At 35.4% G+C, this 14,370-nt stretch overlaps 1 protein-coding gene across 6 annotated transcripts in view; it reads left to right on the forward strand.

The window, feature by feature from the left end:
* The window catches only part of NR2C1 (nuclear receptor subfamily 2 group C member 1), a 55,517-nt gene that overhangs the window by 37,325 nt on the left and 3,822 nt on the right, over positions 1–14,370 (forward strand). For all 6 annotated transcript variants that reach the window (XM_026865840.1, XM_026865809.1, XM_026865825.1 and 3 more), the window contains 6 exons: positions 94–184; positions 1,492–1,676; positions 5,065–5,227; positions 7,261–7,382; positions 10,533–10,672; positions 12,564–12,701. In XM_026865840.1, coding sequence (XP_026721641.1) covers positions 94–184; positions 1,492–1,676; positions 5,065–5,227; positions 7,261–7,382; positions 10,533–10,672; positions 12,564–12,701 — 839 coding nt within the window. The remainder of the gene's footprint in view (positions 1–93; positions 185–1,491; positions 1,677–5,064; positions 5,228–7,260; positions 7,383–10,532; positions 10,673–12,563; positions 12,702–14,370) is intronic.

Raw genomic sequence — 14,370 nt, forward strand, 5'->3', positions numbered from 1 at the left:
ATAAATTCTACTCAGAAGCAGCTATCTCTGTTTCCTGAAACAGGAAAAATTAATTTTAAAATCAAAATTAAAACGTGTGCTGTTTTGTGTTAGATCAACAGGTCTCTTGGAATCAGGAATGTTTGTTAACATTCATCAGTCTGCAATAAAAAGTGAGCCTACTGTGCTGATGACTCCAGATAAGGTATATGATATGACTGATACATTAAGAGTTCATTGCTGTATGTACGGAGGGAAGGGTGTTCTGTTTTGTTGTACTGCTGTTTTGTTAAACCAATTTTTAAAACACTCCCTCACAACATCAGCCAGCGTTGCAGATGCCTTCTCAAGCATGCTTTTAGTGTTGCATATTAAAAATGCTAAAACTCTACAAAGTAAGTTCCTTTGTCCATGTTTTTTAAGATCTTTATGGGCTGTATTATTTTTCTTTATATTGGGCAATCCTGATGCTTGGATACTTCTTTTGTACCAGTTAAGTGAGGTGTTTGTGAAACCACATGGCATTATCACGATGCATTTCATAAATATTGTTAGGGTTTTTTTTTCCCCTGAATCGCGCTTTTTTTTTTTTTTTTTTTTTCTTCTGCATAGCTATAAGAGCTATCTTAGCAACAGTCTTATTTCTGAGCTGGTGTTCCTTTGTTTCTGTTTTGTTACACTTACCAAGCCACTAAAGCCATGCCATAACTGCCCTACACATGCACAGTAGGAAGCTTTTGTATTTTTCTAGCTGATACTAAATTACCTCATACTGTTTTCATGCATTTTTGCCTCCCTTGCTCTGTCTGCAGTGGGCCCCATCAGAAGTTGTTAATTTCATTTTACTTTCCTGGCTCGTGTCAGTAGAGTATGACAGCACAAGCTAAATAACATGTAGCATGCTGGTGGTAGCAGCAGCTTACTTGTCTGTAATCATGCACTTCCCTTATTAAGGGTTTTTTTGTGGAACATAGTGGGAAACATGTCTTACTGCCTGAGTTGCTGGTCAGTACTGAATCACCTTGTTCTCTTGCAGAGACATAAGACATAAAAACCAAAAAAGACTGCAGCAGAATTCTTTTTCTGCTTGCTTTTGAAGGTGACTTTTTATCCGTTCCTTCTTTTCAAATATTCTCCTACACTATTACTACTGACTCATTTACACGACAAAGGAAGAAAGATGCTAAAAATATAATCTAGTGCAGTCATGTAGTCCTGGTGACTGACTAGTGAGTAGAGATGACAAATTCTCTTTCTGCATTTGCTTACCATCTGTAGCATTCTTTCTGAAATAAAAGCTATTACTTGTAAAAGTAAATGTTTAAATATTTTGTATTTTAGAAGCAGTGTAGTGTCTAATTGCTGCATTATGATTACTCATTTACTGAAAACAATAATTTTCTCACAGGTCTATTCATATGCTCAATTCTTCATTTCTGTAAAAGTAAGATTCTTCTATTGAAGTTAACTGCTGCCAATATGGGAGAATTAAAAGCTGTGCTTTTCTCTTAGGTTGAAGCATGTCAGGGAGATTTAAGTACACTGGCAAATGTTGTAACTTCATTAGCAAATCTCAGTAAATGCAAAGACATGTCACAAAGCAGTACAGAGCTTTCTATGATTGAGAATTTGAGTAATGGAGATGCATCATTATCTGAACTCCAGCAAGAACAACAAGCTAGTAGTGATGTTACAAGGTAAGGAATGTTACACTCAAAAATACTATTCTTTTTGAGAAGGTCTCTGCCAATACAGACATCACAGTGTAGGAAATTTATCTGCATTAAAAATAATAGTAATAACAGCCTAAGCTCATGTAGAACATAAATCTTGTGAGATTCTTCCAAATGAAATTATAAGGAAGTTCCATTTGAGAAATAAATACTTCTAGTTGTTTGTACTTGAAATGTATTTCAATGTAAATATTACAGCTGTTTTTCTTACCTTTTGGTTGGCCTTGGTAAGATATGTTAGGTCTTGTACTGTATATACTCTTAGTATATTGTATCATCCTGGGAAATGTTTCTTAGAGATCTCATGTGTGTAACTAGATTAATGCCTGTAACTATTAATCACCTTAAAAGCTAGAGAAGCATTTTCTTTCTAGATAGAAGTCAAAGAATTCTCACCATCAATACAAATATATTCACTGAGTATCTTACAAACTTATGTCTAGCACTGGTTTTAACTGAGTCATTTTGGTGAGCATATGTGTAAGATACTCTGTGTAGTATGTACTCAGTTGTTTCGTCAGTTGCAGTTGTGTTCTTCCTTGGTTGTCATCTCATACAAGCTTCTGACAGCTGTCCCAGCAATACTCCTTTACACACCATCTGCACTGTACATACTGTTTTGAAAATGTGTAAGTGAAGTAAATCCATCAAGGAAAAATTAATGTATAGTGAAGCAGTTTGTGCTGACTGAATATGGGATTTCTGCTATGGTCTTTACTACTTTGCATAATTGCAAGTGGAGTGCATTTGTTGTGCTCCTTTCTTTATATGCTGCTTAGAAAGTCAATGTGACTTTATATAGATACTGATTTGGGCCTTTTCTGTGTCCTCCCAGGTAAAGAATATACCATATATATTGTATTGTTGTACATGGTGTTAAACTTCATTCAATACTATAGCTGTTCAGAAAAAATACAGTCTTTCATTTCTTTATTTTCTGGCACTTTCAGATGCTTCCTTTTGCCAACTTCTGTGTTTCTGTTCAGTTTTAAAAAATCTGTCTATGACAAGGCATCAAGTTCTCATCCAGAGAACTTGAAAGAGCTCTGACTCAGCTTAATGCCTACTCTTGTCCGGTAGGTTATCTAACATATTTCCAGTGGGGAGGATCAAGTTAAATATTCCTGTGAAAGGGAAGTTGTTACCCAAGCAGAAACTAAAATTTTCATCTGAAGCTTTGATTTCTTTGCTGGGCCCTATGCCAGCTTGGTCTAACAGACACAGATGTTTATGGAAGAAAAGGAGTTTAAGGGATTTCAGCAAGCAAGTCTTATCCATCTGTTTTTCATGTATTTTATTATATTCCACTGCTTGCAGCTACAGTAGTTAAGCTTTCACTTTTGCTGACACAAACTTATTGTACAACTTTGCTGCTTGTGCTGCTGCTTTTATATTGTAAGGTTATATGCCTTGTCCTCTGACTTCATTATCTATGTTGATTTTTTTCACAGTTTAGCAGCAGTCCTAATTTAGGTAACAGTCCTGTTAGTGACTGAACCCGACAAAAAGAGAACCGAAGTTGTTTATAGCAAAGGATATCAATGCCATGTATTTTAATGTTGATTATACCTTTTTTCCCCCTTCACTTTGCCTGTAAGCTACAAAAACCAAGCCCACAAACTTTATTCTAGATTCTCTTTTGCTTGGTGTTTCACCTTGCAATCATTGCTCATGTTGGGGCTTCATGTATGAAAAGGACCTGCAATGCTGAGCCAGGAAGAAGCAAAGCTTCTACTGACTTCTGCTAGCTTACTATTGCCAGTTTCTGAGATAGGAGGGAGAAGATTTCTTCACAAATATGTTGGAAACAAAGTATCCATGGGCAGGCATGGTTAACCAGCATACCTGCACACGCTAATTAAAAAGGACACTTCAGCCTTTACTAGAATAAATACAGGATCATGGCAGCTGCATATGGTATTTACCTTTTGTGGAAAGGAGAGATCCGGTTCCTCTCTTCCACTTCTGTCCCTACTACATGAAGAGCCCTGCAGAGATGTTGTTTTTTGTTTTTTTTTCCTAGTAAGCAACTGCCACTGGGCTGCTGGGTTTGCCCGTTCTACCTAAGGCTGCCAGGAGTGAGCAGTGCAGGACCTGAAACTCCGATCTCCTTACAGGAGTCCAATAATACAGCTTCTAGAGCTTACCCATGAATGCATTCCCTTTATGCCTATGTTCCTTACACTGGAGACAGAAAACATCCCAGGTGTATCTGTGTAGTCCACTTACATCTGTTTAGTCCACTCATGCATGCCTCAGTGACCCTCATGTGTACACATCAAGGTATGCAGTCTAGTGTAGGACCTAAAACCAGATTATTTACCATCTCAAGCCTGAGACAATGTCAGCAGCTCTTCTATTGTGATGTTTTATTCGGTTGTAAATGGTTATATCAAACATAGTAAACATTGAGATTTTTTTAGCATGTTAATGAATTAGATGGCTAGGGAGTGTGGGGGAAGAGAAGGTGGCAAAGTCCTACTCCAGATTTTGGCATTGAATCAGTGATTTTAGATTCTGTGGTAATAACCATGTCTCTGTAAATTGAGAATCAGCTCTACATACAAGCTAATAATCATCTTTTGTAAAATTCTCAGACCTCAGTGAATACATTTTCCCATGCAACACTGAATATAAATGATACTGCTCTTGGGTTATGTCATTTGTAGGCAGTGATCAAGTCGGTATATTTTTGATTGAAGATATATCAGTTGTGGTTCTCAGGTGTGTTCATGAACAGAAGAGATCTGTTATCAGGCAACAAAGTAATGAATAATACATCTGTGCCTGTCCTGACATCTCCTCTGTAATATTTGTGCACATGACTGGAGTCACTGCCCCACATCAAAGGGTACTGAGGATGGTGTTGAAAGTGTGAGAGTGCTTTCTCTTACATATTACAAAACAGTGTTTTCAAATTAAGTTGAATAACATAGCCACAACTCATTACAGCAAAAATCTGTAAAATTTATACAGGTATTAAGTTGCTTTAACAAGCATTCTGTTGATCATGTCCTCAGCACACTCATGCCAGCATTCTCAGTAAACATCACTATAGAGATCTTGAAAGGCAAACTGTGATTCAGCAGCACAATCAGTATGTCAAAACTGTGAATTTCTTGGCAACTAGTGTGAACAGGATCTGCTGCTAATTTTTGTTTCAGAGCCACTGTAATTTGGAATTTTCAGGGATTTTGTTCAGTAGAATATTAGGAAAAGCATGCTACTGACTTTATTTTCCAAATCTGGTTCTTTGACACAGACATCTAAATACAGGTTTCAGACATGTGCAGGTTACTCCTAAATTGAAACAATCTCTAAAATGAACTGTTTGTTTGTTGTGATCTTACAGGGCATTTGATACTCTTGCAAAAGCATTAAATCCAGGAGAGAGTGCAGCATGCCAGAACTCTGAAAGTATTGAAGCCAGTGTACAGCTGATTGGTGGAGAAACAAGCATGAATATCGTTGAAATAGAGGGACCACTACTCAGTGATGCACATGTAGCATTCAGGGTACTTAATACGTTTTACTGTTCACTATTTATTACCATTTTAACATAGTAATATAAAAAAATTATTAAATCTTATTTTGAATTTATTTGAAAAGTAACTATTTGTTCAGGTATTGGCATTAATTTCTGATGAATGCACTGCTTCTGTTCACTGATAAACTGTTTGGGAAAATGTACAGCTCTCTTCAGTGGTTTAGCTGCACTGTTTATTTTATAGCTTATCTTAAAAATACTACGTAATCCATGCAAAAGGATTTGCATAGACAAGCATCATACAAAGCAGAGAGTCAGCATCCACATTCCATGTGTTATCAGGTGGATCTGATGCTGTCTGCAACTGGATTTTGAGACCCTTAAGTGTATTTGTCAGTTTCTCCTTTGTGTATATACCATGTTTTAGTATGGTATTAATTGACTTTAATGATAAAGGGAAGATATGGTTTCTTTGTTAGTGAGCCATATATTTTCTGGCTTTATTGCTCATTTTACGAACCTGCAGAAATTCTTCTATTCATTTTTTTTCATCTTACTATTTATGGACAAATCAAAAAGCTTGCTCATCTGAAAACTTCAGTACCAGGCATTGTATTAAACTTTGTTCCTCCATGCTGGTTTTTGCTCGGATAGTTAATTTTCTTCACAGTAGCTGGTAAGGGGCTCTGCTTGGGCTTTGTGCTGGAAACAGTGTTGATAATACAGGGAAGTTTCAGCTCTTGCTGAGCCGTGCTCACAGAGCGTCAAGGCATTTTCTGCTTCTCGCACCTTCCTGCCAGCAAGGAGGCTGGAGGTGCACAAAAATTTGGGAGGGGACACAGCCAGGACAGCTGACCCCAGCTGACCAAAGGAATAGTCCATACTGTATGATGTCATGTTCAGCAATAAAACTAGAGGGGAGGTTGGCGGGGCAGCTGCTGCTCAGGAATTGGCTGGGCATCGGACAGTTGGTGGTGAGCAGCTGTCTTCATCACTTGTCTTTCTTGGGGTTTTATTTCTCTCTTAGTTATTTTTAAATTATTATTTCCCCTTTAAAAATCATTATATTTAAATTGTTTTTATCTCAATCCATGAGCTTTCTCACTTTTACCCTTCCAATTCACTCCCATCTTTCTGCTGGAGGGGGAGTGAGTGAGGAGCTGTGTGATGCTTAGTTGTCAGCTGGGGTTAAACCATGACACCCTCTCATCAGCAGATTTTGATCACTCAAACATGTCTCTAACGCAAATGTCAGGTTTTTTTAAAAAAAAAAAATGCGTTAGCCAAACCACTATATCAAGAAGTGTTCATTTCTGAAGATGAAACTACAACGCTACATTTAGCAGGTTTGGGTCAAATCCCACTTTCTTCGTACATACTACTGATCTTACTCATCTGTGTTGAGAAACGTAGAGCTCGTCCTTTCTGATGAATGTTGGTTATATTTGTAGGACTTAGGAAAAGCTGTATATTAGGTATTTTACTCATCAAAATATTTTTTATATATTTGTAAAATATTAATTAAATGTACAAAAAAATGTTTTGTGAAATACAATTCACACACACACACCCTCCCCAGGAATTGGGGGGGGAGGTTTCTCTAATTTTTCAGACCACTTATTTCATTCCTTTGGGGGGAAATTTAGAAAGTAATGATGGTTCTCTGTTTATCTATTTATCTATATATAAATGTAAGCAACTTCATTCTAATTACAATGATTCTTTTAAAACTTCTTTTCATTGAGTGTCTCAAAAGCTGAGTTTTATTTGGGATTTTCCAATCTGCAGGTGACCTACACACGAATATTTATCAAAGATAAAGATTCAAAATGTTTGTCATCTTTGTTCCTTTGTAGTTATTACAGTATATAACAGTGTGGCTAATAATGAAAAAGGCACTCATTCAATTTTATTCCAGGATTATCTCATGTTTATCTAAAAAAAAAAAAAAAAATTAAAATTCTCACTTAAACTCTAAGGCTGATTTTTTTTCTTATCATGCATTTTATGAAGAAAGTAATATTACATTTTTATTTTTCTGTTTTATTTTTTGGTTGTCAGCTCACCATGCCTTCTCCTATGCCTGAATATCTTAACGTTCACTATATCTGCGAGTCTGCTTCGAGGTTGCTTTTCTTGTCCATGCACTGGGCACGTTCCATTCCATCTTTTCAAGCTTTAGGGTAAGTGTTCAATTACTCTCTTCATTAATATTGTAAATACACACTTTTAAATTTTTATTTTCACTCTTATTCACGACACTTTAAAATATAAATCTACTTATTAAAACTGTTTTATTGATCTTCCTCATGAAGATAGTTTTCTGAACCAAAACTACTTCCAACCTCAGACCAATTCAGGTACCTTTGGTTGGGTTTTGAAGGAAAAAGCAGTAGATTTATAACAATTAAATGCCTGCCCACTGCTACTTCTTTAATAAATTTTCAGTAAATAGGACTTCCTCTCATTTTTTTTTAATAGCTAATATAATCCCAAACTAAGATGCTTATTGGGCAGTCACCAGAAAGAAGCTTCTTTCTGAACTCACAAATATTACCATGGTCATAGGTGAATTAGTAGTCATAATTTTTGCCTTTAATAACCTATATGAAGAAAATGGTTAGCTAGATTCAACAAGTGTTCAGGATGAAGTTGTTTAATTTCAGGGGATTTTCCAAAAACCAAATTATTGCCAGAACCAGACAGTAATTCTTATTATTCCTTTTTACCATTTGTATAACATCCTGCTTTTCCAGTAGGCCTCAACATATTACTTAAAATTCTTAAGCTAAATAGAGCAGTCCATTGCTGCTGATAATGAGAAAACATCTCAAAATAGCATGGGGAAAGGTCATTTATGTTGTTTTCAGAAGTAATTTTATGAAGACAGGGCAAACAAAGATACTGTATCAGCTTGACACGGAGTATAAATCATGTTTGTCTGTTCTCATATACAGTGGTTTTGGTTTGTTTTTTTTTTTTTTAATTCAGTATCAAAATAGTGTATGACTGTGGCAGCAAAGAGAATTATTTTTTGAAGTAAGAGATTTACCCCTTTTCCAGGAAGGCTGTCAAAAGCAAGGTGACCTGTGATTACCATTTGCATTTACTCAGATCTTTAAGCCAAGCGATTCTACATTGTTTAAGAAAAGAAAGTGTACTGTATGTAATTGAAGCCTGTGTTTTGCAGAAGGAAAAAGTGAAGTTCTATAAAGTTAAAAAATAGCAAGGGTAAAAAATAAGGTAAATGTGTTTTATTTTAGTAGAAATTGTTGCCCTGCAGAATTTTAAAATATGTAGCGAATTAACATAGTACATTATATCATTATACATTTTTAAAAGGATTTTGTAACAGAGACACTGCAAATTAGTGTTATAACAACAAATGGGAACTGTGTTTTAAAAATAAAATGTTGTACAGAATACCTGTGTCTCAAAAAAAAATTAAACAAAAAATGCTTATGGAAAATCAGCATATTTTTTTAATGTTACTTCCCAATATATTTTTCTGTTTGAATAAAAAAAATGGAGGAATAGGCTGTCTTAATAGTGTTTATATTCACCTGTGCTAGCATCTACAGTCCCAGTCAAGATCATGGGCAACAATAGATTTAAACTTCATTTAACGTAAATATACAGTTTTCCTGTTGAAGAGCATAAAATACTAACTTTTGTTCAAGTGGAGATTTATTTGAAGTTAATGCAGATTTTTTTTTTTAGTTTGAGCCCTATAGTACTATAATTTTGACTTCTGGAAGGGTGACTCATTTCACTTTTTAAAATGAAGATAAATTCATGGTACTAGTAATTGAGAGGAGCTGACAAGCCAGAACAAAACCATTGTAATGGTTTTGTAAGGAAGATAGATAATTGTATCCAGGTGGTTCCCTCCTCAGGCAATATTTTCCTTAGTCATGGCAAGATAGTTGGCTTCGGCATACTGATGTAGGTAATGATGCCAAATTATTGCTTTATTTATTTTCCTGCATGAGGATCTTGTAGGCAAGAGAAATTCCTACTGAAACATTCATCAAGCTGGTTACAACCTCTTATAGTTTTTTGATGCTGGTTCTGGTCCAAATTTGATCAGCCCTAAAGGTGCTCTAGATGATACATTTATGTATCGCACATACCAGCTGAGTTGCCAGTACACCTGGCTTTCACTCTTCCTCAGCATAGTCCCTTTGACAGGAGATGAATAGGGGTGTGACAAATATGTGTAGAAGCTGCATGTACAGTATCATGTCTACCATAATAAGAACTGGAGTGTAGTAAAAAATAATGCCCTAGGTAGACTTTCTGTACTCCAGTAGAAGACAAGTCTACATTAGTCTGTCATTTGTCATATTAGTATTGCAGTAAAAAATCAAAAATGTTCTTGAAGATTACATCAAGATTCTTGCAAAAATCCATTCCATTGTATTTTTGTAGTTGAAAATCTAGCTTTAATATGCTTTTTTTCTTTGATAGGTCTTGTACTTCTTTTAAGTTTCCATTATTTATATTTACTGGCTCAAACTGTGAAACATGGTACCTGAGTTTGACTCCTTACTGGTAGGATTTCCTTTTTAAAGTATTGAGCTCTTGTTAAGCTCTGCGAGTTAGAGATGCTTGGCAATACTGAAAGTTAGGTTACTGGTGCCTGAATATGGATTGACATACCTAATTTTAAGCTTCAGCCCTTGAAAAAAAAAGAAATTGACTACACATGAAACTTAAGGACTAATGCTTACAGCAAAGAAATCCTCATGACTTCTGTTTATACTTTGAAGTCTGTATTTCAAACATTATTCCAAACAGGATACAGAAAGTAGCAGTCAGGAAGCTCAGGAACTTGATCTCACATGTTCTGTTCAGTGTATTTTTAATTAAAAAATTATACCAACCTGCCAGATTTCAGGTAAATTAAAAAAATGCCGAAAACCAGACCTTTGAGTCCTTTCTACATCCACAATACAGGAACAATGTAAACATTTTCTGTCTATGCATGTAAGTGTTGTTCAAAAATTAGTGTCAATCCTAAGAAAGCTAACATCATGGAATATGCCTAGACAGCTGTCATTCACTGTAACTTCAGCTTGCCTTTGTCATAGAAATCTATCTCTCTTTAGATCATTAAACTGAAAATTACTTTTTTACAGATGTCATGCTAAACCAGGAGTTTTAATCTTAGCAAGCAAATAAAAATATTTTTGATGTGAGGCTTCATTTTGCTACTTGTTGCAATGGTTGAATTAGATTAATGTTTTATGAAGTGTTCTTCAAATTAAAAAAACTATCTGAATGCAAATGGCTGGGTTTATTAAGTGAAAATTATTGTATTTTTTTAATAGACAGGATAACAGCATATCATTAGTAAAAGCCTGCTGGAATGAACTTTTTACGCTTGGTCTTGCACAATGTTCACAAGTTATGAATGTGGCCACTATATTAGCTGCATTTGTTAATCATCTTCATGGAAGCTTACAGCAAGGTAAGGTGTATATTGTGCACATTGTCAGACTTGGGGAATTAATTCATGTTTTAAGTTTTGAACTGCAAAGAATTACTTTATCAAAGAAATACTTATCCTTCAGTTGTTAATGAAGATTTACTGTTTTATAGAGTTTTGTGGTTAGTATTGAAACAAAACAATGCTAGAAAATACAGTTCACAAGATGGAATCTTGTAGCAATTTTGCAAAATTCAGCTGTGCTAATGCTTACCCCCAAATTTAAAAAAAAAGAAAAGTTACCGAATCTATCTAATACAAGTTAGCATTGTGTGGTTTTATTATGTGTCTGTGTAATGTGTAACAACAGTGTTCTGCTGTTCTGTTAATATCATCAACTCAAATTAGGAATATTTCAGGCAGTGTTAAGAACACAAGTGTACTGTGAATATGATTCCTCTTTATCAAGGGTATAAAATAATGTCCTTGCTGTGCATAGCTGTGAAACAAAGTAGCCAAATACCAACTGATGATCCAGTTCCTTTACATAACTTAGCTTGTTGACTTCTGTGTACTAGTTGTAGACTACATGCAAGTCTTCATCAGATCTTCACTAAGTATACTTTGTTCCTTATTAATCCTATGTCCTGCATCTTTCGCACATTTTTCATTCAAATGAAAAAGATGTCAGTTGGCCTTCTCTTTCATTTACTCTACAGTGAAGGAAATGTTCTTCAGAGGGGTAGGGAACTCCTTTGGCTAATCTTTGTGTGCTTGTGAACACTCCACAAGGTTGTTAGCACTAAAAGCTAACCAGTCAAAAATAGTAGAGTCTTAATCTGTTCGTGGTCTTAACACCTTTTTTATATGGTAGATGCACATACAAAAATCTTAGCATTTTTAGCTTATTTGCTGTTATGTGTATGAAAATTCAGTTTTGTTAACTCTATGCAAAACCAGATTAGTTAACTGTAGAAAAACAGCCCACCAGACTATATAGATTTTTCCTCTCCTTTTATGATGAAGGAATTGAAGAATTCTTTCTAAGGAATTTTCTTGATTTAAAAATAGCCACAAGATCCTCCTATAACAATAAGTTATAATTAAAACATCGATTAACTCACTAAATGTACTGAATCGGCTAAAGATACTAACAAATCTGTGAATGTCTTTAGGAGGGATACAAATGGAACCTGGGAACTTACTTTGGTCTACATAATTTTTAAGCATGTTCACCAAAAAGGGTATTGTAGTAATTAATCATGCTTTTATCATTACTACAAATAAATATTTTTGCCATTTAATTTGGGAATTCAGTTTAAATGCGAAAATCAGAAGTTTTTAACCAATGTCTTTGAGTTGTGTGTTATGCCAGCTGCAGCATCTCCAAGAGATAACAAGTTTGTGGGGCCCAGGGTCCCAAGTTTGATAGATTGTGGAGGGAACGGCATTTTCAGGCTACATAACTTTGACCCAAGGGCAACAGCTCTGCACCAACCTCAGTCCCTTAGATGCAAATCAGAAAAGGTGTATAATACACCTTTCTCAGCAGTGGCATGGTCTTTGACTGACTAAAATAGCCCACAAAACTGTACACTAACCTGCTTTGTGGCACTTGACCCTTCGATGTAGAGCACAGATCTGCAGTAGCAGCATATTCTTTACTTAAGTAGTCTTTCCCTTCCTTGATTGTTTCAAGCTCTAGTTCACTCCTGATTTCTGGAAGCTTTAGTGGCAGGAAGAGACCTAACTGTACAATGTGAGAGGAAAAAAATGTTGGTGTCAAGATTATTCAGATCTAGTATATGAGTTTATAGAACTCCCACTGTTTGAATCTAAAAAAATTATTATTTTTAAAAATTCAGTGTGACCACTTCTTTTGCATGTGTGTTGACTTGGGGATTTTATATTTTGTGTGTGTGTGTTAACTTAGATAAGCTGCCAACAGATAGAGGAAAACTAGTAATGGAGCATATCTTCAAATTGCAAGAGTTCTGTAACAGCATGGTTAAGCTTTGCCTGGATGGATATGAATATGCATATTTGAAAGCAATTGTCCTCTTCAGTCCTGGTATGTAATTTATTCCAAATGTAAAATTTCAATCTGTGCTATTTTTTGCCATAAAACTTATGCCTGTTTCATTATATGTGGTTACTATCAGATGTAGAATTACTGCCTCACTTGTTGAGGAATCTTTGAAGGTGTATAATGAGGACTGTAAGAAGAGGAGGGTTAATCTTTTAATGTAAATAGTCAAATGCTGCTTTGGAGACTTAAGTTTTACTCTTGCCTCTGCCACTGATGTTTAAGTGGTTTGTTTGGTTTTTTTTTTTTTAATATTTATTGCTTTTAATTCTGTGTCTCTTTTCTGGGATACTTTTTCTGAGGACCTGCAGTTTAATTTTCAGAAGTGTTGCTCTTGCACATCCAGCTGAGATAGATAGACTGAGGTTGGGCTTTTAAAGTATAAAATACTATCTCTCTGAGCATTTGTTCTTACATGCAAAATTACAGAAATGTATCACCTTACTTCACATAGGTATTTTGAAAATAAATATTACATAGAGTATTTCTGATGAATGAACACCACAAACATTCCCTTACATTATTATTTCTGTCTTCTGAACAGTATTTGCCTAACATACTCCAAGCAACATTAATGGACATACATTAGACAGTGAAGATAAATAAAGAATAAAATAATGATTATTTTTTCCTTTGTGAGATTAGTCTACAATATGGAGGAAGAGGAGTCCTCTGGTTATGGTAGATGATGTCTGAGTAGTTAGATCATATAACATTCTCTTTATTTGAAAATTGTAGAATTAACTTTTCACTAAAGGAATTCAGATATTATGTCAGTGTCATGGTTTAAACCTGACTAGCAGCCAAACACCATGCAGCTGCTCACTCTCTCCCTCATCCCAAGGAATTCAGGAGAGAATTGGAGGGTAAAGGGAAGGAGACCGATAGATTGAGATAAAAATTATTTAATAATTGAAATTTTTAATAATAATTATAATAATAGAAGATACAAAAGAAGAAATGCACGATGTAATTGCTCATCATCGCAGAGCCACCAACTGATGCCTGGCCTGTTCCTGGCTAGTGAACCCAGAGAAGCAAGAATCCCAAAACCACAATCCTGGAAGTGAGCACAAGGTTCCTGATCAACCCTCCTCTATATACTGAGCATGATGTATGCTACAGTATATTCCCTTGGCCAGTTCAGGTCCATTGCTCTGGCTGTGCTCCCCCCCAGCTTCTTGTGTACCTGTGCACTAGCAGGACATGTGAAGTTGAAAAGTCATTGATTTCTTAGCAACAGCTAAAGACATCAGTATATTTGCAGGTCTTAGATTCATAGTTCAGAATTTAGGGATTTAATATAAAAGCAAAATGAAATCTTTTGCATTAGAAAGTTTTAAAAGCATCAGCAGCTTCCTTAATCTTTGTTGCTCTGCCTTTTTTAGATGCTGATGTCCCACAGAAAAGATCAGAGCAAATTTTAAAAAGCTGAATGAGTCTCGATGACCTGCCCCCTTGTCAGTAGTGTAGGATATGGAGGAGAACTGGGTTTTTGGTTCTTGTCAGTTCTGTGGATTTATTAGAATCTGAGAACTTTTCTTTTTCCATTCAGTTGCAGTTCACCCTTTCAGAGAAAAGTTAGTTAAGGTGAGAAAATTTTTTGGAACTTGGGACACTTCCAAAATGTAAATTTTTCATATATATATATATA

The sequence above is a fragment of the Athene cunicularia genome (assembly GCF_003259725.1).
Source record: "Athene cunicularia isolate RWA chromosome 1 unlocalized genomic scaffold, athCun1 chr1_part2, whole genome shotgun sequence".
NCBI lineage: Eukaryota > Metazoa > Chordata > Aves > Strigiformes > Strigidae > Athene > Athene cunicularia.